The following is a 27,502-nucleotide window of genomic DNA, read 5'->3' as shown; positions in this document are numbered from 1 at the left end:
ATATAGTGAGTGATGAGTTCATGAACACTAGAAAATATTTCATCAGTGCAAAGCTGTTTGTTTAGTTTGCCACAGAACTTTTAATTTTATGTTGAAAAAAACTCGATACATATATTGCATACATATTTTTCCTACTCCAAATAGCCATGCATAAGTCTGAAGATCCACATTTAATAAAAACTTACAGCAAAAGGAAAGGACTAGCCTGCTCTGTAAACCTGGACTTGATAGTATTAGATGTTCTGTAACTAATTTTCACTTTTTAAGTCCATCTCTGTAGCAAGCCTGAAGCTCAAACCCAAGCCTTCTCCAACGATAAGAAAATTCCTGGCTTTAAGAAGCCAAAAAGATGCAGGTTCACAAAGGTATGTGTACTAGAACATATTTAATGCGTTCATACACCCCTGATATAGGAGGAGATTTGGCTGCGATCTTTGCATCTCAAGGTATTCCCTATAAGAATAAAGTATAACTAGGCATAAGGTCAAAAAAGAGGGGGAAAAAAAGGTGGATACTAGCTGTTATAAAAAGGTAGTAAGTCCCTTTGTTCAGTAGCTTAAAGGAATGCTATCAACGTGCCAAAAAATATCCCCAAAACCTTAAATTTTAGAATTATATTTCTATCTGGAGATAATAACAATAGCAACAGCATGATATGTTGTACTTGAAAGATTTAAGTTTCCCCTTTGTATGAGATTCATTTAAATATATATAATATTAAAAATGCATATAAATATACATCGGTGTGTATTTATTTCCCTTAACACTGCATTTTTTAAAATGCTATATTCACATAAGTCTCAAAAGAGCCTTTACTGAGGCATCCCTACCAAGGAAGAATAAAATTTCTTGGTATGAATATTACTATTGAATCAAAAAGAAATAAGTGGTGGAAAAAATGAACAGAAGCACAACATCATAGTTGAATAATACAGAAGGCATTTATGTTTGATCAACTGCATTAGAAAGGTAAAGCAAACCTGCAGAACATGCAGCTACTCGGAGTCAAAACTTTCAGTTATATGTACAAATATATTAAGAAAGAATATAGGTACATTTTGTTTCCTGTGACATGCAAAACTCTGTACACAAGCTAGAATGATTTATTTACAGAACTCCCATACCCATAAAAAATCCCCTTAGTTCCCCAGACCTCCTCCATCAGTTTCCTTTATTGTTACTCAATCGAAGGACTGAAAAAAAGTTCAAAAATACAGCCAGACTGTAACATCATGTACCCACTGTAAAGAAAAAGAGCTGCAGGCCTGTGGTTCATCCTGACAGTGTACCTGTATTTTCTTAGACTCACTGTTCAGCCGGCATTAGCTGAGTATGAGGACTTGAGTGTCAGTGGCATATGGTACCTCACCTGCTTCCAGAACCTAGACTTGGATGACTGTGGGTGCACAGTGTGCTGCTCTTTCCATTTGATGGTACCTTGCTGCTTAATAATAAACCTAAGAGATTCCTGAAGCTTCTCATAAGTCCCAATTGTCTCCATTTCCAGCAGGATCACCTTTGTATCGTTTTCAATGAGGGCATTGTATAAAGCAATGTGTTGATCATAAGCAGGTTCTTTACAATTAATCAGCTGGTGGGTTAGGAGGATGATCATCCGTCTGCTCTTCTGGATCCTCTTCTCAATTGCGCTGGCCGTATCTAGGAATGTACGAAAAACCAATGAGCTCCGAAATTTCTTTTCTAAAATCTCTTGTGTTTAGGCACTTCATTTTCATTGTTTTTTAACCAGAAGTAACTTCTGTCTCACTTCAGTCTCATACAGTTTATTCATTAGAAAAAGAGCTTAAAAAAAAAAAAGAGGAAAAAACCAAACCAAACAAAATTTTCCTTTCAAATGTTTTCTTTGGATGAAACATTAATATTTTTACTGCTCTTAAGAATTATTAGGAATTTCTAATCTCACAACCTAGGGTCAAGTTCAGTAGATCTGGATTGCATCAAATTTGCATTTGATCAATAGTCTCCATTTAAGGAATCATGTTCTATCAAGTTTAGTACTTTACAGACTGATCTTGCAATACTTACCCTCACTTACTCACTTACCCATTAAGTCATTTGGAGACTTTTGGGTGGGTGACTTCTAAAAGGCTTACTTACTGGCAGAGGGAGTGTTAATTCTCCTGAGCTATAGCATGCTAATTTATACGCTAACCTGTGCATTGGGTTGGCATCCGCCCAGAGGGGGTGGACCCATACTTGCAGGGCATTTGTATGTCAGCATGACTAACCGTGTTTTTCTTTCCCACCGCCATGTTAGGGAGAGCTGATCAACTGCAACTGGGACTGTGATGTTGGAGGTGCTGAACCTAGGAAACTCAAGAACCAGCATATTATGGGGGAAACTTTTTGGCTGGCTTGGAAAGCTCCACATCAACCCTCCAGGAGCTGTTTTTCTTGACCTGCTGTGATATCTATGGGAGGAAGACTGCAGATGAGTATCTGCCCAGTGAAGTACTTGTCCCAGTTAGAAGAGTCTCCTGTGGTCTGCAGAATGAAAGCTGGAATTGTTTCGGTGGGAGCATGTCACACTGGGCCAGAGGAAAGGAGGTGGGAGCTGAGCTAAGGAAATTCAGCATAACAATTATTTAACAAAGCCACTGATTTGCAGATGTCATCACCCAGCTGCATACACATCCCCTTTTCCTTTGCGGGGTGCTGCCAGCCCACTGCAAGGGTCTTCTCAGTCTCAGAGAGGCCCAGCTTTTTCAGCTCCTGGGTCGGGAAGAGAACCCTTTCAATGACTTCTCTGTCCTATTTCTTGGCTCTGAGAGTATTCTATGAAAACAATTTGCGTTTCTGTGATGTTCACCAATTCTAACTCCTTTCATTTTCTTCTTTTTAATTAAATTTCCCCGATGTTAGGAGAAACATCCTTTGGGAGGTGAGAAAAATTAAAATGTATGTCTCATTCACATAATAACAACATTTTAAAAAATCCCTTTTTCTCAGTTTTGAAGTGTAGTCCATTGTGCTCAGGACTGAGAGACCATGGACCTGGGGAGGTATTTACTTCTCCATTTGGATTTCTGATCCATACTTGTGGCAAGAGGAAAGATGAGGCTACATGCTGCAAATCCTTTAACCAAGGGATTAATTTAAACTGTTTTGGTGAATGCCAGAAGTTTATATGAGTTCAGAAAGTGACAGACAATATTATGAAAGAAAAATCCATCAGCAGCTATTACACACAAAAATTCAATTCAAAAAATTCAAGCATCTGAAGTCCACATACTGCTTGGAGAGTACATTAGTGTAACTGTAATATAAGCTTGCCCTATTCCTAAAATCTTTTCCAAGAATTTGCCCATGGCCACTGCTGAAGATAGGATACTTGGCTACACAGAACATTGCTCCAGTGAAGCATGATCATTCTTCTGTTACTTGCTCGTGGGTTTGTGTATTACAGATACAGCAGCTCCAGCAGTTAGATTCCGTGGCAAGGAATGCAGCAGGCAAGGACAATAAGACCATGAGAAGGATGGAGTAGAAGATGTTGGTGAAACATCTTGGTTTGCTGGATAATACTTGCATTTGCACGTCTTCAGGCAACTGTTAGGTTGTAGAAAATGCCAGTAATCAGTAAGTCCAGGAAACAAAAAGAGTGCTAGCTTAGGGAAGCATAATGGGAGTCCAACAGCTACGCAGTGCTGTTTGTCACTTGAATCGTTCTGTTTAACGTTCCTTTTTACTGGAAGAACACATGTTTCAAGTAACAAAGCTTTGCTGTGGAACTAAGAGTCATAAGCATTTCTTGAAACAATAATTCCATTTTATATCCTCACTGCATTTTTTTTTCTGGAAATACATGAAGTTTTACAGTGAAAAATATGATTCATCAAACACTATGATACATGCTCAAGAAGGATCACAGTAACTTGAAGTGGCATTTCCTGTTTTACTCCATGCTTACCATATTTTAATTGTAAGGTTTTGGAATTGGAAACCTGGTAATGAAAGGCTCAAGGTCAAAAGATAAACAAGCATGGGGAGCACATGCGTAAAGTCCATTTGCCTGGAAGCAGAGAACTTTTAAGTGCTCCCAGTGGCAGGCAGATTTTGAATAGTTTTTCAACCCAAGTGGAAGCAATTTGGGGCATGAAAGTGGACAAGGAAAAGCAGAAGGCTGGGAAAGTAGGCAAGAAGAGAAAAGGACAATGGTCAATGCTGGGGACATTTTTAGAGTTTTGATTAAATTAGAGTGTACAAGTCAAACAGAAGTTACTCACTGTCCAAGGCTGGTGCAGCGGGTTGACCCTGGCTGGATGCCAGGTGCCCACCAAAACTGTACTTTCACTCCCCTTCTCAGCCAGGCAGGGGAGAGAAAATGTAAGGGCAGGCCCATGGGTTGAGATAAGGACAGGGAGAGATCACTCAGCAGTTACCGTCACCAGCAAAAGGGACTCAACTTGGGAAGATTAATTTAATGTACTAACAATCAAATCAGAGTACGATAATGAGAATCAAAACCAAATAAAACAAAGCCTCTTACCCCCACCCCTCCCTTCTTCCCAGGCTTAACTTTACTCCCAATTTTCTCTACCTCCTCCCCCCGAGCGGTGCAGAGGGACGGAGAATGGGGGTTGTGGTCAGTTCATCTCACGTTGTCTCTGCCGCTCCTTCCCCCTCATGAGGAGGACTCCTCACACTCTTCCCTTGCTCCAGCCTGGGGTCCCTCCCATGGGAGACAGTTCTCCATGGACTTCTCCAACGTGAGTCCTTCCCACGGGCTGCAGTTCTTCACGAACTGCTCCAGCCTGCGTCCCCCCATGGGGTGCCGTCCTTCAGGAACAGACCACTCCAGCATGGGTCCCCCGTGGGGCCACAGGCCCTGCCAGGAGCCGGCTCCAGCGTGGGCTTCCCACAGGGTCATGGCCTCCTTCGGGCATCCCCCTGCTCCGGCGTGGGGCCCTCCCCGGGTGCAGGTGGAGATCTGCTCCCCCGTGGAGCTCCATGGCCGCAGGGGCACAGCCGGCCTCGCCACGGGCTTCCCCAGGGGCTGCCGGGGAACCTCTGCTCCGGCGCCTGGAGCCCCTCCTGCCCCTCCTGCTGCCCTGCCCTGGGGGCTGCAGGGCTGCTGCTCTCACACATTCTCATCCCTCTCTCCCGCTGCAGTCGCTGTTTGGTTTCCGCCTTCTTAACTCTGTCACCCCAGAGGCGCTGCCGCCGTCGCTGATGGGCTCGGCCTTGGCCAGCGGCGGGTCCGTCTTGCAGCCGGCGGGTGTTGGCTCTGTCGGACACGGGGGAAGCTTCTGGCAGCTTCTCACAGAAGCCGCCCCTGGTGCCCCCCTGCTACCAAAACCCTGCCATGCAAACACAGTGCAGCTGGCTTGGTGAGTTTTCTGTCTGTCACAGGCATCCATAGGCATCCATTCATGCCTTTGTACAGTGAAAATGTCTTTGTTTTCAGCCAACTTATTAGACCCTTTGTTAGTCCCACAATCTTCTGCTCAGTTCCATGCCATGCTCAGTTTTCTTTAGGATTGTCATCCATAAACCACAGTTTGAGAGTACTGTCCCCTAACAGAATATTGCCCTGTCTCTAATCACCCAGACAGGTAGCATAGGTTTTTGTCATTGACAGTTTTGTGAGCTACTGTTAGTTATTTCTTCCGGATCTGGCATGATGGGTATGGTCTGGCTCAGCAACTCTTGCAGCTTTTTTTACATTCTTGTTGCAGTGGCTTTTCCCAAGGCCAGGCAGCACTTTTGCTACTCTCCAGAAGAGAAGGACATCAAAGACATCAGCCCAGCTCTGGGCAGATGCATGACACCTGGCCCAAAGCAGATGATTTCAGAAATGTGTAACAGAAAATGTGCCAGCTTTGGCTTCATGCCTGATTACTGACAGGGAGAGAAGATCTGGTCCACAGAATAACCAGAGCACAAAATAAACAGACAAGTCAGCTCTGAAGGAAAGCGGCTAGCACCTAGACGACAGCAATCACAAGAGATAGCATAGAGGTGTCCATATGGAAATTATCACAGATTAATTAACATGATTTCATTCTGGAAGACAAGGAAGCGGGAATAAAGAATATAGCTCCTCAATTAGCACTGGGAGTGTGAACTGAAAGTAGGTCATGTCAGTGAGCAGAAGCTGAACTTCCTGTGACTTCAACACCCTCATTACAGGTTGAAAAACCATGAGTGATTACAGTAAGGTTAATTCCTCAACTTAGTTTGTGGTTTTCTCCTCTTCCATGTCTTGTAGACCTACTCGCATACAGTTTCATTGTGGCTTTTCCCAGATAATGGCTATGCAGAGTTGCACTACTGCAAGAGCAGGTGTGTGTTTAAAAGAGTCACACTCCGGGTCACATTTCCTGCATGACCCGATAAGATGATAAACAATATGTGCCCCTGCCCTGTAGCTTGCTTTTCTTAGCCAACCAGCAAACACGGAGTGCCACTGTGTCACCCTGCCTGAAAGAGCAGGCAGAGAGCTGCTGAGGAGATGAGCAGCCAGCTCAGGACCTCCGATATCCCTAAAAGGAACTAGAACCACAATTTGCGCAAGCTTGACCAGTCATTCAGTGCATTATTTGATCTGAAACTTACCTTCTCCAGGATATATATCTCTCCCATAAATACACAGTTTATATCCACATTTATTTTCTAGAATATCTGGCATGATTTGGTAAACAAAATATTCCACAAAATTAGCTTCATTGGTGTGGCTTCTGGGGTAGATAACATAGGCATCATATATCTTCCCATCTGTAAGGCAAAACAAGAGGACAGGGCATTGTGTTAACATGAATTAGAGCTGTCTATTGTAAAAGCTAGAAGAGAAATAAAAATATCAGTCTTTGAAATAGATCTAAGTAGATATTCCTGCTAATCTGAATAACGTCTGTCATTGGGTGCATGTTTGGAAATTAGAGACTGTGCAGGTTTGGTGTTTTCCATGCTCAACTGTTGTGTCCTGTGTGTTTGTAACTTTGGAGAACCCAATCTTTGTATTGTGAAGGCTGTATCCCAAAATATATCGAGGAAGAATTCACTTGATCAATGCATATTAGCATGAAATAGAGATGAAGCTCAGCATTTGTTATTTCAGTGATACAGTAGGCTGTTAACAGCCTTTGTTTTTCAGGACAAGACGCTCCACTTAAATTCTTCCACCTTGAAGAAACTACTCATCATTCCCACAACATACCATACTGCTGAGTGAAAAGCTCCATTACTCAGGAAGTAGTCTTACAGTCAGAACCAAGCACAAAGTCAAATATTTCTTTCACTCTTTTCTTCGTTTCTCTCAAACATGTTTTCCATTACAGCATTTGTTTTCTAATTCCAAATGTTTTTGGTTTTTTTTTCCAATGGAGATGATAATATCCTTTCTTTTGTTGCTACCTGACGTTCTTGTCCAGACCATCCTTACAATCAAAAAGAAATAGCCATTTCCAGAGTCTGATTAATTTAATCATAAAATATACTCAGATGGAAACTGCCCTAAAAAGCATACTTCTTTCCTCTTTAAAGAGAACATAAGTAACTAGATTAGCTGTAGATTATCTGCCATGCAGACATCTGTGGTAGGAGACAGCTTCAGATTTAAAAAATGTAAATTTGGGTGTCTACATGTCTAAACTCCTGCTACAACCAGTGGAGAACCAGCCATCGTGGTTAGTGAATTCTAGAGTGATTCAGATTACTCTCATGTAAATGCCAGGGGCTTAGCTGAGTTGCCTAAACACAGGCACCTAGTGCCATTTGAGACTTCCTATGGTATCCTGCCTGCCAGGGTATGTGTGTGTATATATGTGTGTGTATATGCAGATATATATATGTGCACCCCTGCTCCAGAAGTCTGCAACACCCAGCAGATCTGTATTATGTGTCCATTTTTTTGGCCATCACAAATGACTCTAGGTGCCCATGTTTAGACCATTGAGACAAGCTCCCAGTGCCTGATTAGCCGAGTCGATTTTATTGATGAGGAGCTGGATTTGGTCACCTAAAAATATGTACCACATAGTGTCATTAAGCACTGCTTGCCCTTCAGCTGCCACTGCAGAGGGGTTCAGGTCTCCCTTAAGTCCTAAGGGAGCTCAGGTGGCACTGCTTACAGTTCGACAGCTGAACCCAGCCCCAGGTCTCCAGGTTTCATGTCAATGATGGGAACTTGTGTGTGTGCAACTTCATTGCATGTGACTAAATTTAGCTGCCTTAATCCTGAGCTGAAGTCTGTCCCTAAAGGTGGATGGGATCTATTCCCCCTAAAAGTGTCTTCTGCAATATTGGTACCTTTCACTTTGGCTGATAAGAACTGCATTGCTCTAACACGCACCTGTGAGCACAGTAGCCAGCAGGCTGGTTCCTTTGCTTTAGAGAGCACATAACAAGTACAGTTAATTGCAATGTAAACCTGATTTTCATTGTCATTCAATGTTTCATGTATAATATTTTTGTTTAAAAAATATGAAACCAGGACTGAATCCCTCTTTTATGTAATACATCATCTGCAGAACCCAGGAAACAAGGGAATGTGAAGCACTACCAGAACTATGGTTTTCCCCCCTTAGCTAAATGATTTCAGTAAGACATGAGGAAGTGAAGAATCAGGATCAGGCGTCATATGACTTAGTAAGCAATTACCAAATAAACTAATTTCCATATGCTTTGCCTTTTTCCTTTTTTAAACTTTATTCCTCAATTCTTACTTACCGTCCTTGGCTGAGTAGGGCTGAAATATCTCCCGATACAACAGGACAATATCAACTCGGAAGGACTGATAAAGTATGAGAGAGACTGCTATTGCAACTAGCAGAACTAGAGATCCTACGATCAAGAGGACGTTAGGAAGACCCACTGCAAAGGAGAGGAATATATGGTTAGTTGTAGAGAAATTAGCCCCTGGGCTGAAGACTCAACCTCTCATATCCTCACTTCTGTTGCAGCTTTAAGGAGCTCACAATAGAAACGACAAAGCTTTTTCCTTCCCCAGCAGAAAGACTGCTAAACTAGAAGCATACTAAGCAGTATATAATTAGCATTTACTTCCGTCGAATCCAGACCTACCTACACTAAATACCACAGCTGACAACTATGTTTAAGTATCTTGTAACACTGTAAAACTGTTAATAACACAACAAGGAACAATGTTCAAGCATTTTGTAAGGCATCTAACCGTTACGTGTCCACAAAAGGACAAGCTGAGGCTTCTGGTGTAGTTGCACAAACAGGGTACAGAGAGACATGTGCAAATAATGAAATCTGTAATATAAGAACAAAGTACACAAAACAAGCGGGAAAACAGAACATGTCCTGGTCACAAAAATAAAATAAACTGTGCTGGAGACAGATGATGTTCTCCCCTGCCTTTTCCTTTGAGAGGGTCAAGTAGCATAAAATAACAATGATGAGTAAGAAAAATTGGGAAAGAAAGGAGCCACCCACTTTAGTTCCAGCTTCCCTCGTGGAAAGGCTCTTGAATCTGACCGCCTCCACCTCAGAGATGAAGACTTATCAAGGATAGTTTCAGACTAGATATAAGGAAGAAATTTTTTACAATGAGGGTAGTGAAACGCTGTCACAGGTTGCCCAGAGAGGTGGTACATGCTCCAGCCCTAGAAAAATTCAAGGTCAGGTTGGACAGGGCTCTGAGCAACCTGATCTAGTTGAAGATGTCCCTGCTCACTGCAGGGGGGGTTGAACTAGATGACCTTTAAAGGTCCCTTCCAACACAAACCGTTCTATGATTCTATAAGGATGGCTTATAGTCACCAGCTCCGTGCTGTCGTACACACACAGCTAGTCTAGGACAAGGTTGTGATTATCACTTTTCTATGGGAGAACTATGTTTTTATCACAGTCCAGATATCTGCATTTCTGCAACAGCCCATTTTTCCACTTGTTCTGTGATTCATGGAGCAGAAGTCAATCTAGATATGTGCATCCTCTAGATGATACCTAGTTCTGCTGCAGCAAGAGACGATGGGAGGTAGAAGCAAGGTCATTTTGTGCTCTCTGCAAGCTGGAAAGATAGAGGCTTAGTCCACAGACTGTTACAGCCACAAAGCTGAAGAAGATACTTTTCACCTATGTCCTGGACATATTGAATTCACCCAGGATTCAGTACTGAAAACACTATGAATTCCAGATAGCCAAGTTTGAAATTAAAATATCAAAGGCTTTATACAGCGAGTACACAAAGATGATTCATTATTCCCTTGGAGGGAAGATTAATGGCAATTGTCTTACAGCAGAAATCTCCTTCTAAGCAAATGAAAGATACCTAAATCTACTGTACTTGGTTTTGACTTGTAGACTCAGAGCAGTTCCATGTACATTTTTTCTCTAACAACTAAATCCATTCAGAGCTTTCCATTTGCAGTACACCTTCTTTACCTAATTATTCCTGCCCAGCATGACAACTCACCATCCTATGGTTTTAATAATATAGCTACTTTGGGGGCCTTTCTGTTATTCAGATCACTGAAATTATTTGGATTAAAAAATATAGCCCCAGAGGCATTGGAATGGGTGATGAACTTTTATCCCAAAGAAATGCACATGAAAGCATCCAGATTGTGCATCACCTCTGCGTAAAATAGCCCACTGGTATTTTTATTTTTATTTATTTATTATTATTATATATTATGGTATAGAAAACATAATAATTGTCAAATGCAATGCCCTGGTTTGGAATATCACCAGAAGCATGTATCTCTCCAGTGTTACGATGATATTTGAGGTATGCTGCAAATTCAGTATTATCTTAGCTGAGGACAGAAATATTCCTTTGAAGGTTGGCCACATATAAATGTAAATACAAGCATTCTGGCAATACTAACATGGGGGTCAGCTCTGACATCCTCACTGTAAAGACCCTTCACAGCAACTCAACCCGTGGAAGGTGATTATATGTACTAGTAGCAAGTCCACCCAGCCAAGCCTTGTGCATTCAGAGCAGGGATCAGATGTTCAGGTGTTTTCCTCCTTCTGCCTGCAAAACAGACACAAGACACGTGTGGCTACAGGAAGAGACCATTCACCAGCACTTGAGGATTTGCATCTTATGGCAGGCTGAAGAAGCAGCATCGGTTTCCTCTACAGAAGAGGCAGCAAGAGAGATTGGAAAATGCTGCAGACTGTATGCAGCCAGCAAAGCTGCCAGGTGAAGGCACTGACCACCTCCAAGGAGCAACTTCAGAGCTTTCGCTTGGAATTGGCGCTAAGTGAATGAAATATTCAGCAGTGAAGAGCCTCAGAGTGAAATGTATAGGTTCCCTGGCTTATCCAGGAGATGTTGAATAAGGTAGTGTATTGAGTAGTACTTAGAAGGAGGCAACCTAAAAATACTACTGCCTGAGAAATTCCACGGAAAAACTGTACAAATAAAGAGTATACAAGTACATTTTCCCTTTCTTCTGGCAGGATGTGAGGTAAATCTGACATGATTTTCACACTGGTATTTCTTTCTTTGACATTTAAAGGGAGAAAGAAACATCAGGCACGTGATGAAGCCTACCTCACCAGAACTAGATCTGGGGAAACCACCTTCCAATAAGATCAAGAGGGCAAGAAAACAACCAGTTCCTTTTATAGTGAAATTTGGCCTTTTTCTAGTTTTAACAGCACTGTGTGATGCCCATGAAGGAACTTTGTCCTTGTGGACTCTTTCAGATTTTATGATTTGATCCATTTCCCTGGTCAATACACACACACACAGAGACAAAATCAGAAAATCCCTTCCACCACCTGGTGAGGATGACCCAAGATTGCCACTGTTTCCTATTGTTCATTTGTTGAGAATGTGCTCGCCACAACATTGCAAATACTGTTGTAACACACTGAGTTAAGCACCTACAAAACAGCTAGAGAAGAAACAGGTTTGAACAACAACTTCTGCAATTACGAACCTAAAAAATGCTGTTTACATTTGGTTTTGCGCTGATTAGACCAAGGTTGGAAAAGAAGTGATAAATTTCCTGTGCTCGTAAAGCATCAGGCAAGAACCCCACAGAGGTCTTCTTGGAAGAGCACGTTCAGTTCCCATTAAGGCTGACTAAGCCTCTCATTTCTCTGGAATAAATCAGCTATGTCCAGCACAAGGGGACAAGGGCCAGAAGCCACTTTTGGAGGCCATGAACAAGGTTGAACAGATCCTGTTGTTCCATTTGACTTTGCTGCATCATTTAGCAGCAGAGAGCTCATGAGTAGACTGTCTTCTAACACTATTTATTTTTATTCAAGAGCAATGGGAATACAGAACTATCAGCTCACAAGAAGCAATATTAGAGAGGCCAGAGAAAACAAGTCGTAAAGCAACAGTTGAAGGATTTCCTGAGAAACTCTGGAAGAACAGCAGTTTTTCTCTGGCTTCTAAGGTGGACACTGTCTGGCACTTCCAGACAGTAAAGGCAGAGATCTGGGTCTGGAATTCCTGTCCACATTCATCTACCAAAGATGAGCCAAAAGTTTAGGTTCGGCATTAAATATCTTTGAGGAAGAACAGAGCTGAAGTTCTGGGCTGAACTTTATCTCTGCTCCGAATGACTGGAATTTCTGGCATTCTCCAGAGAAGAGGGCTCAATGCCAGAAAGATTTGTGATCCTCTGGGCATTTTACACTTCCTTGTGAATGAGAACTGAGGAATGCTTAGGGAGAAATAAGATGATGCTTGTGTGTCAGACACATGAAAAGCCACCTCCAGTTATTTAACCAGCCCTTAATCAAGACGAGGAACTAAAAGACAGTACCAGCTTATGTATTAATAAAAAGGGAAGGACTTGGAAGATATTCAGACAGCCCCTGTGTTCCCTAGTAAACAGGTAAAAGGGGATGTTGAAGGGACGTTCCTGTCCTGACCCAGCTCTGCTGGTAGAAGGAGTGAACAATTCCAGTGTTTCTGCAATTACTTGTCATTGGCTTTGTCTCAGGAGCTAACAGCTCCCCTCCCTCTGCCAGCAGAGACACTTTAGTGAGAGTTGATCCACTGCAGTTATCAATGAGCTGAACTGGCACGAACAGCGTAGCCCATCAGTTTTCTCATTCTTGAGAGCTGACATCTTCCAGCGTGAGAGATACCAAGCAGCTGTGGAGGGCAACTGGGAGCCGTCTGGCAGGCAGAGTTGCTGTCTCCTGCCAGGTGTCCAGCAAGATGAGCTACATCTTTGCCAGGAAAGGTGGAGGAAAAGGGAATTAAAAGTTGCTGCAAATTCCTTAGCCTTACAGCGACTGGAGGCCAACACCACACAAGTTACACAGGTGATCTCAGAGCACATGAAAGGACATATCTTGTGACAGAGATGGGGTATAAAACATGGAATGATCACCATCTCTGTAATTAAAAAGGGAGATGTAGGACTGAAAGTTCTGGAGGAAATAAGACAGCCTATATTTTCTGTAAGGAGGTATTAGGAAACATGAAGAATGTGTTTAGGAACAAGTGTTGGTGAAGGAGTCAGAAGATACCAAACAGCTTCAGGCAGAGAGGGGGGGAGAAAGGATGGGAAATAGGGTGGAAGGATGGGTTCCTTATTGACTGGGGGTGATCAAAGTCTAGGTAGGGAGTGGATGAGAAAAGAATGGAGAACTATCTTCCTCAGCAGGGGGAGAAGAAACCTCTGAATGTAGCAGCAACAGCTGTAAGATGCAGGGACAGTAACACCTTCTAATGGAGGCAAAAACATAGCTGCAGACTGTCAAAATTCATAGCCAAATCCTCATTAAAATTATTCTGTTAAAACAAAGAAAGAATTTGCCTGATTTCTCTGTGTCTAACAGACATAGTATGCGTAGTCTGGATAGCACCAAACCACACCAAAAGGGTCTGACTGCATTGCATTAATCCTGACAAATGAGGTACAGCAGCATTTATTTCCTACTTAAAAAGACAAGTGAAAATACACTTGGGATAGACACATTTTTCACAATACAACATTTTCTTCGCACGCATATGTGAATACATACATGTGTGCACAGCATATATCCTAAACTGGAAAATATGCCTTTTTTCCCTGTGAAATGTCAAGCAGCTTTGCCGATGATATCCATTCCTGTCAGTATTAAGGGAGTATTTTTGTTTTCCATGGAGACAAAACCAAACAGCTCTCATCACCCTTGACTGCGAAAGAAACTCCTCCTTTTCTCATCACTCCTCTCCGGCAATTTTTTATTCTTACGTGAATTACAATTGTCATCAAAGAAAATAGGTAGGGTTAATTATAATGATACTGCTAACAGTGAACTAGGACTTAAAGTACTTGATTATGATTCAGAAAAATAGATTTCATTCCATGTTCCCGTGGAAAGTTTCCATGTAGTGAGCCAAATCATTCATTCAGCAGGTTTTTGAAGACAGAGACTATTGCTGTAAGCTGAACAGGTACTAACACAGAGGGGCTCTAATGCAATTGCTTACAGCATCTTTGCTTCCTCCTTTAATCTGTCACTTGTGCTGCTAAGCAGTATTTATCTAGTTTATTAAATGCCCCCAGAACTGACTAATTTGAGTAGTAAATGGCACAACAACTATTCATCTCTTACTTCTTATCACGGATCTGTGCTACAAATAGTGATAATGTAACCCATACTGAATGCCCTGAAAAAAGAATATCAGAATACAGAGCAGGAACTTGTGTAAAAAGCACATTAACAGGATAGTAGCTAGCAGACACAATTTGTGCTGTGAGAAACACCAAGGACTAACAACCACATATTTAAAAAAACCACAACTGTTTTTTTCTATTAAAAATGAAGTACAAAAAAGAAGTAGAGTACATATTTTTATTACACATTTACGAGATGTGAGGCACAAGCAAACCCTACAGCATTTTTATTATACTCAGAAGCAAGCTGTCATTGTTTTAGCATAAATATTGCTCAGCTGTGTGAGGAGTGAACAAAGAAAACTAAAGCAGAGCACAACCATTTCTGGATGTAGCACTGGTTACACCAACAGTGCTGCGTAGCAGAAGCAGGCATCTTGACAACAGCAGAACAAGGAGAAGGGGACAGACATCCACACAAAACAGGCAGCAGCAAAAAGGGGGTCACAGTCAAGAGCTTTCATGAACATTTACTGAAGACCTATGGATAAGAAACAAAATAAGGTTTGTCTACAACAGAAACCAGATTTAATAGATCACTTGTTGAATACAGAATATAAAATATACTCTTTCCTTCATCTGATTTGTAATATGGGGCCCATAAAGGACTTGTATTGCCTGAGCTAGAGTGAGCAGGAACCATTGCTCAGTTTCCTTCCCTCTCATTGCAAGTACGCTCCCACCCTCAGATAGTTCAGTGCAGAGCTGATGTGTTTCCAGCTTCCTGAGTGACGCTATGCTTGCACTCAGTAACATCTAACCAAAACATCTCCTGCCACCTTCCTCTGGGGGGAAATGGTGCTGTCCTGCTGGATGATGACCCATCCTCTGTTATAATTCACCTGCATCCCTTCTAGTCTAGGCTATGGCAAGGAAATATATCTATGCTTTGAAGCCATGACCCTTTAGGAAGTTATGAATAGTCAAGAATAGTGCAGGACAGGGAGCTGTGCACACCCTGCGATCAAGACACCTGATTTTATTCTTCCCACCACTCTCTAACAGAAAACTAATCCCTGTTAAAGTTCTTGGGATTTCCTCTCAAGGTCCTTGGTGGTTCGGCATATCTGAAGGGACAAGAGAGGAAACCATTGACTGCAGCTCCTTGTCGTGCCTTCACAGGCACAATAACATTTTCTGCCATAAGAATCGAACTCACTGGTGCTGGCAGTAGCGCTTAAGGATCTGGCTGTCCTTAGTAAGAAAAAAATCCCATAGGAGCTAAACACCATCCATGACAGTTCCCACCATTTACTGACCTAGATTTTCCTTCTCTGGCAGAAATTTCTAGAACCATGAACTTAAAAACAAAACCAAGGGAAAGCCTTTGAAGTGTTACTCACACCTCTGGCACACAGTTAATATGGTGGCACTCAGAGGGAGAGAGATAAAGCCAGACATCACAGAAGGTAGTCTTCTACACCACTTAACATTTAGTCGAAGAACAAGGCACTACAGTGGATGAGGTTTGGGAGGGAAGGCAGGCAAACTGACAAACTGGCAGCTGAAACTCTTGGTTTTAAAATTTGCCTATTTTCTGCCATGGTTCCACACTAGAAGCAACAGTTTGATTCTCAAAAAAGATGAATCTCGGCTCCTCACAATGCATTTTAACACTGATGACCAAAGGAGAGGTCAGTTCCTTGCCCAGCTCTCATCTGCAGAGGCTCCTCTACAGCCTGAGTATTCTGTAGAGCAGACTGCCCTGTATCAGTGTGCTTCAAATCCAAGTGCACTGCCGGCCTTCAAGGCAAAGAGGATTTGTCACTGAGCAGAAATACCCTAGAAACAGAATATTCTTATCACAGGGCTGATACACCGTCATGCTCTTCATATTTAACCTCTTGCTGACACCATTTGAGTAATGCCCCCCCCCCCCGCAGAATTTACCCCAAAGACTTTCATGGTCTAATGAAACCATGAGAATTTTGCTACTGGCATGAATATGCAGGGAGGAAGCAGGCTGGTTTTTGTTCTTACTAACAGAAACTTTCTTACTAACAGAAAAAAAAAATTAAATAAAATCAAGGGCATACTGCAAACTGAGCGTAAAGTGTAAGAGAACAAAATGAAAAAATCCTACCCTCACATTGTGCTTTGAGTTGTAACGTCACTGTAGCTTTCGTGTTGTGCATTTCATTCACTGCTACACATGTGAAATTTGCCTGCAGATCCTCCTTTTTTATTTCAGTAATATGCAAAGTGGTCTCTCTGTAATATTCTTGTTCCCGTCCTTGAAAACTAATAGACAGAGAAAGAGCTGGTACCATTAGCTTTTAATTGCTAGGTACAGTTTGCATAGAAGAAAGATTACTCTGTGTTACATATACTTACAAATGAGTTTTTTCATGAAATCTTGAAAAATCTAAGTATTTCACTGGGACGTTATCCACATCCCATGTGACAACAGCCATCGGCTGTTTCTTAATCCCCAGGCGGGCCTGACATTTCAGACGCAAAGCAGCACCTAATCAAGATATACAGAGATGTAAACATTCCTTGATGAAAAACAAGTACAATTCTCTTTTCCTCATAACATCTTTTTCTACATACAAATCTTCATAACACCTCTGAGTTTTGTCTTAACTATTTTGACATATTTTTCTGAACTACTGCTGAAAAAGATGCATAGAAGAGACTCAACAAGAAATAGTAAAATGAGACTTCTAACAAATTATCTAATACAACATCACGGGTTACAAAAGGGTTTATTTATATTTGCTATGATAAAGGCAACGTAGACCTTGCTTGTGATATTTAACCGACGTAATCAACTATTGAGGAACATGGAAAGTAAATGCTGGTTTACACACAAATATACATGGAAGCAACATAATTCAATTTCAGTATGCGTTATTTTGGTTAAGGCTTGCATGCAGAGTCTTATCTTGGGTTTTATTCAATCTGGTCAAAAGTGAAGTAAACCAGTCCAAGCAAAACTAAAACAGGAAGTTACTTATTAAGTATTTGTCATTAGGAAATATTTATTCCAAAGTGAGAGTCACTGTTGCACTGGAAGAAGGTATAATTACAACACTTCAAATTATTTCCATGTAAATCTGCATCTGAGCAGGGCTTAGATAGGACTAACAAATCTTATGACTTACATCCTGAATTGGTATTAGGGAGCATGGAGAAATCTCCAGTTTTTGCAAACAGGAGACAATAGATCCAGTACATCAAATGTTTTTTAAATGCAAAGTGTAGTATTTGCTCCATGCAAGCAGTGCCAGATTACTTATTGTCCCAGAGGGGTGGGCAGAGCCCACAGAGTACTGGAGACTGAGCATCTTATTAGAGAAGGAATGTCTTGGAGCAGAGATCATCTAATTCTGGCTGACAAAGGAACTAGGGGAAAGAGGAAAAAAGAACAGGAATGACAGTCAATATAGCAAGTCCCTGAGCCACGGTACGTGGCACCTCAGACGGGGCCCAGGGCCCCTGCTACCAGAATAGTCTTGCTGTAGGACAGAGAGAGTGGAGTGGTAATTGCCATCCCTTCTCCCAGTGGCCCAGATTCACCCCACCTGCCCCGGGACACAGGTGTCCTGGGCTACCTATTTACGTCTCGGATGGGCTCAGTAGTTTTCTGGAGAGGTCCACCTTTCTCCGTTGACTACACAAAACCCCCAGACGGCTCTCACTCCTACCACAATCACCTTGCTCTGATGCTGCAAGTTACACAGGGTGACTCTGAATCGCTGAGAACATCTACAGTCCTAAACGAAAGGGAGCCAGGGAGCAAGCGCTCGTCGTGGGCTCTCCAACCTGCTATTTCTATGTTCGCTCCTTGGTCCTGTCTTTCAGCCCTCTCGGTACCTTCCAACCAGACAGGTCTGCTCAGCGCTGGACAATACGGACATGGGCCAGGCAGTGCTCCATGGCCTCAGGGCCGGTGACCAGACCCTTCTCTCCTTCACTCATCAACAGAGACACAGCCACTGTCTCCAGAACCTACCAGACACACCTTCTGTCTACCAGAACCACAAGTAACAAGGAGTATCTCTAGTCGCAAGAATAGTCCATCCTTCTCTCTTAGGGATATCATCAAGCAGTTTCAAGGGGTTTAGATAAAGACCTCTTTGCCGTGGATAGAAGCTGTGACCCCTTCAGCTGAGATGTAATAACTGACCATGTAAGTAATCCTGCTCCATCCCAGTAAGGGTAGAATGGCTTATTTAAATACCCTTAAACTGCTGCTTTATACCTAAATAACCCATCAGTTATATCTAACTTCACATCACTGTGCCTGAGGTGAATTAAATCTGGTAAACATTACGGTGCAGAAATTTAATGAAAAATCCCATCATTAAATCTTCTTGAAGAACCCCATGTTCACTAGGCCATCACAAAATGTTAATTTAAAAACAATTTAAAGTCCATACTTACCAAGCTCTACTTCTATTACATCTTTATCTTTTGGAAATAAAATTTGAGGAGGTAGAGGTGAGTGTTTTGCTTTAGAAATTAAGAAGGGAAAGAAAGCACATATTAGGAAGTTGTGAAAAAGCATTTTGTAAGCTAATAATTATAACCTGTACAGTTAATATTTTAAGATCCCAAAGCAGAATTGCAAACTAACACTACAACATGTCTGTTGGGATCATCTGATTTTATTCCTATGACCAAATGTTCCTGGGGAGTCTGTACGTGTTAATAGTTTAAGTGTTTTCTCCCCATTTATTTCATTTTTACTTTGTACATAAAGAGCAAGGAAAATTTTTAGTTTCTCAAGTACTGTTTTAACTGTTATAGGTTTGTATGTTTTCTCAGTTGCTTATTTTGTTTTTAAAAAGAGATAAATTACTTCAGACATTTAAGAAATTACTCACATCCGTGATGTGAAATAACGAATATGCACTTTCACGCAGTATCTGAACTGGAGACCCTCCTGCCCACAGCTGCCTGCCTCTGCTCCCCCCCACTTCCCCCATCTCTGCAGGTTGACAGGAGCATCCTGACATCTCGTTCCCAGGCCCCTCTTCCTGCTGTCTGCGCACCGCTGCTGCACACAACTCCTTCCCGTTACACCAGTCTGTCACGACACTGAGCATCTCTCATCATTACTTTTTAGCAGGAATACTACTTTTCCTTTGACATATTTATTTTTTGTCCCCACTAATAATTGTTATGGACAGGTCCAAACTAGATCCATCTGCTTCACTTATGTATTTGGATCCTCCAGATTTGTTTCCCTTGATGCATTTTTCTCCTTTTCTTGCACTTTATGCTGTTTCACATTTCCCACTCCAAACACATTGCTTGCTATCTATCTGTTCCCCAATTAAGCTTTTCTGTCTCAAGGCACCTCTGTGAAACCCATAACCATATTTCCCTAAAAAATCTGCAGGCACTCTTAACTCCCTGCTTCCCAGGCTGCCAGAAAAGCAATTCTCTTTACCTAACCTAACCATTTCTAATTTTCATTAGCTGGATCTGCTAAAAAAGAAGTCAAGAGAAAGTCAGTAACTTCCTGGCTAGCTGACTATGTTAAGTTCTTAGCTGCCAGCATTCAGAGGCACAAGGTCCTCTGGGTCACTGTGGATCTGCAAGGCAACAGGAACGTACATCATAAGCCAATATTATCAAAACATAATAGCTCCACTCATCAGCGTACTAACTTTAAGGGCTGATAAAAACTCAAAGAAGTTGTTATTAAGTACTTTGAATTTAGTAAAAACTGGAGCAGACACAGCTCAGATTTCACATGTTATGTTGCAATCCCTTCTTTCTGCAACGAGTTCAAAAGAAAGTCGGATTATCTTTAAAATGAAGTAATCTGCCTGAATGCAACAAAGGCTTTTGTAAATTTGGATGTCTTTGTGCCAAATAAACCCCAGCAATTTTCATTATAACCCAGACACAACAATATTCCCGACCAGTTAGTGAAGTTTTGATGAAAGTACATTCAAACAAAAATTAAGTGTTAGGCAGAGAAGTGTCACGTGGAACAAGAGGGTATTACAGAGAAGAGGGGGAGGAAAGGCACGACACCTCCTAAACTACTGTACTAAGTCTCAGCTCAAATCTATCTTCTGTCGAGTTCAGAATAATCAGAACAAACTCTGCTACTGAGATCTTGGCACAGCAGCAAAAACTGGAATCAAGGCTCCTACGCTCCAAAGCTGCATTCTGCGCACAAAGCTGGGTGCCTCCCCACAGCAAAAGGGTCTGATGTCAGTCTGCAAATTAACATTATCTATTTTTGAAAAAATATAACAACAAAGAAAACCCCAAAACCAAGCCCCCAACAACCCTTCCTTTCTGTGCTACCAGACAGCTCTACCAGCCACAGTATGTAACCAGAGTCCTTAGAGACTTTCAGCAAAAAGATTAATGTGACCAAGTCTGAATTTACCCCCATCTTGCTCCATTTGGATCCCCATCCACAAAATTCACCTAAAAAAGCTGATCTAAAGTTTCATTAAGAAGATAAAACAAACCAGCTGAAACTCTTTTTCTCTTTAATATACAAAAGAACCTTTCTTTGCTTTGAGTAAACATCTATCTTTTTTATCCTAGCAAGCTACAAAATGACAGTCTTACCCTTACTTATGAAAATCCTTGTTGCTGATACATTAAACACATTTCCTTTATGAGTGTAGCTAAATTGACAAGTATAATAACCATCATCCTCCTTTCTTGGATTGTTAATAAAAATATATTTTTCTGCCTTGAAGTATCTCTCTCCTTGAAGAGGTTTGCAGTCCTGGAAAACAAAACTTTCTTTATTTGGCTGCAAATAGCTTCTCACGGTAATCTGATCTGCAGCTGGCACTACCAGGGTTTTATTTACCTTATACCACTGGATGATAGTAGCATTCTTGTAATTGTCAATTGTAGGACAAACAATTTTTCCTCTTCCAGTGTCATTTGGGTAACGAATCTGATTTGGGAAACATACTCCTTGCTTGTATGGATGCACCTGCACACTCATGTTGAACGACTTTGTACGATTATTCAAACTTTAAAAATGGAATAAAGACATGTCAGTGATAACATTTTTATATAGAATATACTAAACATTTGTAACAAATGTGAGTTTTCTTTCTTATAAACATATGGATGGTTATCATAGTTCAGTCACATATTGATTTTTAATGACCTGTCATAAAAATAGCAATTGCAGAATGAAAAGTTACATGAATTGGTGTATATCATGAAGAAATGGCATCATTTCCACAGATAATAATTAGACTATATTATTAAAACATTATTTTTCCAGTCTTATGCCTTTCACTTTTCAATGTTGCACTTACTTACAAATGTATAACACAAGTGTAGTTTCCAGAATCCTCTCTAGAAGTTGGCAGAAACCAAAGAAATCGTTTTAAGGAAAATATTCGTGATCCCTCTTCTTCTGCCGGAATTATTTTGTTAATGTCCGTGTGATAGAAGGTGAATTTCACTGATGAACTCCACTGGGGACATTTTATAACTAAAGCCTCACCTTCCATTACATCAACTGCAAATGAGCACAAGATAAAAATCTCAGATTAATTAAACTTTAGCCCCACTGAGTCAGAGGAGAACTTGGCATTCCTGGATCAGTAGGCCAGACATGTTCCTCTACCTACTATCCTTGAGTTTTCAAAGATTATATATAGAAAACGTATTCTCACTGGACTTTTTCAAGAAAAAAAAAATATTTACCTTGAGTTATGGAGCCATTTGTTGGCAAAATTAGTAATTAATGTGTGGGTCAGAAAAAAAAATCCCAATAATCCTAGATTCAAACCAGAGATACCTGAAAAAATATGAGGTTTTACCTGAAAAACAGTGATTCTTTGCAATGAACTTCTTATGCAAACCTTTGCTTGAAATCCTGGTTTTATTCAGAACAAGAAATTAAACACAAAGAAAAGAAGTGGCTTTACTGCTGTACTAGGAAGTTAGCTTTCCTTACGTCAGTATAATTAGTATTTATTTATACTAAGAAAAGAGCTCTTGCTCTGCCTTTTTAATATAGAAAAAGGAAATAAAAATATTTTTCTTTCACTGAAGAAAAAACTAGGAGAAGGAGGAAGCCTGTAGATAAGATCATCAAAAAACCAAACAAAAAAAAAAAGCCAGAAGAACTTCTCTCTGAAGTTCACAAAAATGAGAAAGAAATTAAAGAAATATAACAGACTGAAAGGAAGAATCTGCTGGGAAGGTGAAAAGATGACAGAAAGGAATGAGAGACAAACAAGAAGGAAGAAAAACCACACACACTCATATAAAAGAAAAAAGAGGAGGAAGTTGGGAGTAAGGCACTAATTTTTTATTTATTTTTTAACTGAGTATATTTCTACTTTTGAATACTGAAACTGGTACAGAGAAATTTGAATCAAGCAATTTTGGCAGATATTTAAGTGCCCAGGCACCTGAATAGTGAATTGGCTGCTGAAAACAAATGCTAATATGAAAGTTAAATTGCATTTTGCAGAAGAGAGAGATCAGAAAATGAGCACGGATGGAGAATGGACAAACATGGAGATTGGCAGAGGAGCTACAGTAGACAAGGGAGCATGAAAATGAGAGTAGATAACCAAACAGAGAATCTCTATCAAAAATTACACTTTGTGGGAGTATTGCCACCACCTGGCTTTAGACATGTAGGTGCACAAATCAGGTGGTGAACACTTGGGTTCTGCTCTGGTTCACAGAATCACAGAACCATAGAATGGTTTGGGTTGGAAGGGACCTTTAAAGGCCATCTAGTCCAACCTGCCGGCAACCAGCAGGGACATTTTCAACTAGACCTGGTTGCTCAGAGCCCCATCCAACCTGACCTTGAATGTTGCCAGGGATGGAGCATCTACCACCTCCCTGGGAAACCTGTGCCAGTGTTTCACCACCCTCATAGTGAAAAATTGCCTCCTTATAGCTAGTCTAAATTTCCCCTCTTTCAGTTTAAAACCATTAGCCCTTGTCCTATCACTACAGGACCTGCTAAAAAGTCTGTCCCCATCTTTCCTATATAAGCCCCCTTCAAGTACTGGAAGGCTGCAATAAGGTCTCTCCAGAGACTTTTTCTTCTCCAGGCTGAACAACCCCAACTCTCCAGGCCTGTTCTCACAGGAGAGGTGCTCCATCCCTCTGGTTACTTTCATGGCCCTCCTCTGGACCCGATCCAACATGACCATGTCTTTCTGTGCTGAGAGCTCCAGAGCTGGACGCAGGACTACAGGTGGGGTCTCACCAGAGCAGAGTAGAGGGGCAGAATCCCCTCCCTCGACCTGCTGGCCACGCTGCTTTGGGTGCAGCCCAGGATACCGTTAGCCTTCTGGGCTGCGAGCACACATTGCCGGCTCCTGTCCAGCTTTTCATCCACCAGTACCCCCAAGTCCTTCTCGGCAGGGCTGCTCTCAATCCCTTCACCCCCCAGCCTGTACTAATACTGGGGGTAGCCATGACCCAGGTGCAGGACCCTGCACTTGGCCTTGTTGAACCTCATGAGGTTCACAAGGACACATTCCTCGAGCTTGTCCCAGGTCCCTCTGGATGGCATCCCGTCCCTCAGGCGTGTCAACCGCACCACTCAGCTTGGTGTCATCTGCAGACTTGCTGAGGGTGCACTTGATCCCACTGTCTATGTCACTGATGAAGACATTAAACTGTACTGGTCCCAGTACAGACCCCTGAGGGACACCACTCATCACCAAACTCCATCTGGACATTGAGCTATTGACCACTGCCCTCTGGATGCAACCATCCATTCAATTCCTCATTCACCCAACAGTCCACCTATCAAATCCATCTCTCTCCAATTTCAAGAGAAGGATGTTTGGGGGGTCATGGCAAAGGCCTTACAGAAGTCCAGACAGATGACATCAGTAGCTCTTCCCTTGTCCACTGATGTAGTCACTCCACCACAGAAGGCCACTGCGTTGGTCAGGCAGGACTCGCCCTTGGTGAAGCCATGTTGGCTGTCTAGAATCATCTCCCTGTCCTCCATGTGCCTTAGCATAGCTTCCAGGAGGGTCTGTTCCATGATCTTCCCAGGCACAGAGGTGAGGCTGATGGGTCGGTAGTTCCCTGGGTCCTCCTTGCTACCTTTTTTCATGAGTGCAATGTTTTCATTTTTCCAGTCACTGGGGACTTCACCTGACTGCCAGGACTTTTCAGATTCCATGGAGAGTGGTTTGGCAACTACATCAGCCAATTCCCTCAGGACTCTGGGATGTATCTTGTCAGGTCCCGTAGACTTGTGCATGTTCAGGTTAAAGTTCTTTGTAAAGAAGTAGTCCTCCTCCACTGACATTACATGTCACCTTGCTTACTAATTTGGGGACCTAAATTAGCCACATCAGGTATGACTACCTCCAAGCTCACCATTTTAACACCATTCCCACCCGTGAGCCTTGCAAATACCGTGGGACGTATGAGAGAGGTCAGGGAAGGGGGCATTGCCCCAGTGAAGATGGAACACATTGGAAATACAGCTTTTGTCAGGGAAAAATAGAGGAGAGGGAACACATAGAAAATGAAAGGCCTCATCTAAACTCAGTGACATCAGTGAAAATTATCTTGGTAAATTGTTCAGCAGAATTTGGCCTCTTAGTAAGTCTAATTCATTTGAAACTTAGCATTCATATTGTAAAACTGAGAATATGGGGAAATATTTAGACATCATATGTTATTTTTCAGTCAAATAAGCAGCTCTGCTGGAGACTAGAACTACATGAGTGCTATATAATGCTGCATCACTGGTAGAAATGACTGCAGGGCCAGCAGAGCTGACCCATCAGAAAGAGCTTACTGTTTTGAATATCCCCTCTGTACAAGGAAGTGTTGTTGTTACACTGCACTTGTGGCTTAACACCCCCAAAACTTGGACATGAAAAAGCATTTTTAATGAGCAAAGGTCTCAGTTACATCCCTGGTTCAGCAGAGTGCATTCGCCTGTCCTATTCAGTGCAATTTATGTGTGCTTTTGGAAACTTTGCCCAGCTGGGGCCTAGAACACCAGCTACTCCCAAATCTTTTCAAAAAAACTCTTTTCCTTCTGCTTGCAGAGATGCCAAAGAGCAGAGGTAGAACCTAGACTTAATGTCACAGAAATGGACAGTACTCGGTGCATTCTAATATACAGAGAAAACACACAAAGCTAGTTTTTAAGCTGTGATTTGTGGCTTGAGGTAAACTAGCTAATTTTATGTTTTAAAAAAATTACCAATTTGGGAACAGCCTACACATTTCTACAGAAAAAACCTCATCAGAAAGTATTTTTAGAACGTGACTTACATGTTTCGGATGTCATGGAAACCGAGAGGAAGGTAGATACGAAGATCAGATGTATATACCCCATCATATTTCTAAACCAAAAAGGAAAACACTGATATCTCAGAATATACTCTGACTGCATCAGTTATGCTATTGTCATGGTACTGATGTACATCTACTGAGAGAAAACGATATCATGCAGTGATAAACTGTATCTTGTGAGCTTTCCTGTACAGAGAACGTGTGTGTGTGTAGTAGTGGTTTTGCAGCTTTGAGATCATGCTCTTTCCTCTATAATCAATGCAATAATTGATCTTCCATTGAAACTACCGTTATGACTTAGTTTACTGGGGCTGGGGGAATTACTCTGCTGTGGTGGGCCTCTTCTTGTTTGGTTGCTTTTTTTTTTTTTAAGGGAGCTAAACGTACATTGGCATTGTCTTCATAGTCAAGTGTGGAAAAATTATACCTCAATTTAGAAAAAGATAGATCCTGGATTTAAAAATATATACCCTGGTTTTGAATTAAGCTTACATCCAATAAATTGTTTAGGTGCACAACACTGTTTTGGCTTTCTATGGAAGTGGAGGTATCTTCAGTGACAGCTTCTCTAGGTAAGTATTTAGCGGTAAGAACAAAACCAGGTGAGTGCCATCAGCAATGCTAACCTGAAGGGGAACTGAAGAAATGGACAGGAAAAGTGGGTTAAGGAACATACGTTGCACTCATATAACAGCAGTAGGGCAGATCTCGTGCCTCCCTGATGTCTTCATTTGTCTCTAATTTATACGCACCTGCTGTAATGCACACCTCGCGGTGTGGCTCAGGCACTCTCCTGCTAACGTCTTTATTAAAGAAACTGGCTATTTGTCCATGGACAGTAGTGTTGACCTAACCTAGGATTATCTCCGGAGACAGCAGACATGCAGTCCAGCTACACTACACAGCTGTAAGCATCCTACTTACCATTAATAAAGCCTTTGCTTGAATGCTGTCCTTCACTGCAGATCACAGGACAGTGGGTTCTACTATCATGTACGAGGAAGAAGCAGTCCCATGGTACTACAGATAGAAGGTAAGTTTTCAAGAGAAACCAAGTTAGAAACAAATTATAATTTATCTTGCAGATAGGGAGCAGAAGAAGAGGAGTGAAAAATAGCCAAGAAATGCACAGGCAGGGTAAGTACTGTCGTCACACTTACTGCAAGGAATTTTTATTTCAGTGCCAAAGATTTCCAGACTAAACAAACATTGACAGACCTTATCAAGACCTATGTTTATGCCAAGTCTGAAATTCAGAACAAACTCAATTTTGAGCTTTCAGAAATGTTATTTGCTTTGTGTTGGTATGGAAAGTTTCTTCTTTTAGGAGGTTTAATAACATGCAGAGGCTTATTCTTAAACTCTTAAAAACAATAACAAAACTTAGTGTTGGAAGAGAAAGGCATGAGAATTTCAGTGTAGGTATTTTGCAGGGATACTCACAAATCACAGAAAAGATGAAGTTTAGACCAAAGAAACAGCGTCCCAGCATTAATGTCACAGCAAGGCTGGTGCCATGCCTCTTACAGGAAGCGAGTGACCAGCCAGGAGCTTCGAGAAACGATGTGCGTTGAGGAGCTGCTCGCTTTCATTAGAGCTGGAGAAAAGCACTACCTACAAGCGCATGCAGTCTGTTGACTAATTTTAAGGAAATCTTAGGCCAGGTTAGTTGA

At 41.7% G+C, this 27,502-nt stretch overlaps 1 protein-coding gene across 1 annotated transcript; it reads right to left on the bottom strand.

The window, feature by feature from the left end:
- Nucleotides 1-1,312: 1,312 nt before the first annotated feature.
- On the bottom strand, nucleotides 1,313-26,789 carry LOC309416930 (interleukin-1 receptor-like 1; the record flags this gene model as incomplete). The annotated part of the gene is made up of 10 exons (XM_082014314.1): nucleotides 25,809-26,789; nucleotides 21,843-22,044; nucleotides 21,376-21,544; nucleotides 21,126-21,288; nucleotides 18,969-19,037; nucleotides 16,914-17,046; nucleotides 16,663-16,820; nucleotides 8,692-8,835; nucleotides 6,580-6,738; nucleotides 1,313-1,659 (listed from the first exon to the last, which is right to left on the bottom strand). Exons 1-10 carry the CDS (start codon nucleotides 25,927-25,929, stop codon nucleotides 1,313-1,315), a joined length of 1,665 nt encoding a protein of 554 aa, XP_081870440.1. The 5' UTR covers nucleotides 25,930-26,789.
- Nucleotides 26,790-27,502: the final 713 nt, after the last annotated feature.

Source organism: Phaethon aethereus (genome assembly GCF_964289735.1).
Source record: "Phaethon aethereus genome assembly, chromosome: 1".
Classification (NCBI taxonomy): domain Eukaryota; kingdom Metazoa; phylum Chordata; class Aves; order Phaethontiformes; family Phaethontidae; genus Phaethon; species Phaethon aethereus.
This window is presented reverse-complemented; position numbering and strand designations above follow the sequence as displayed.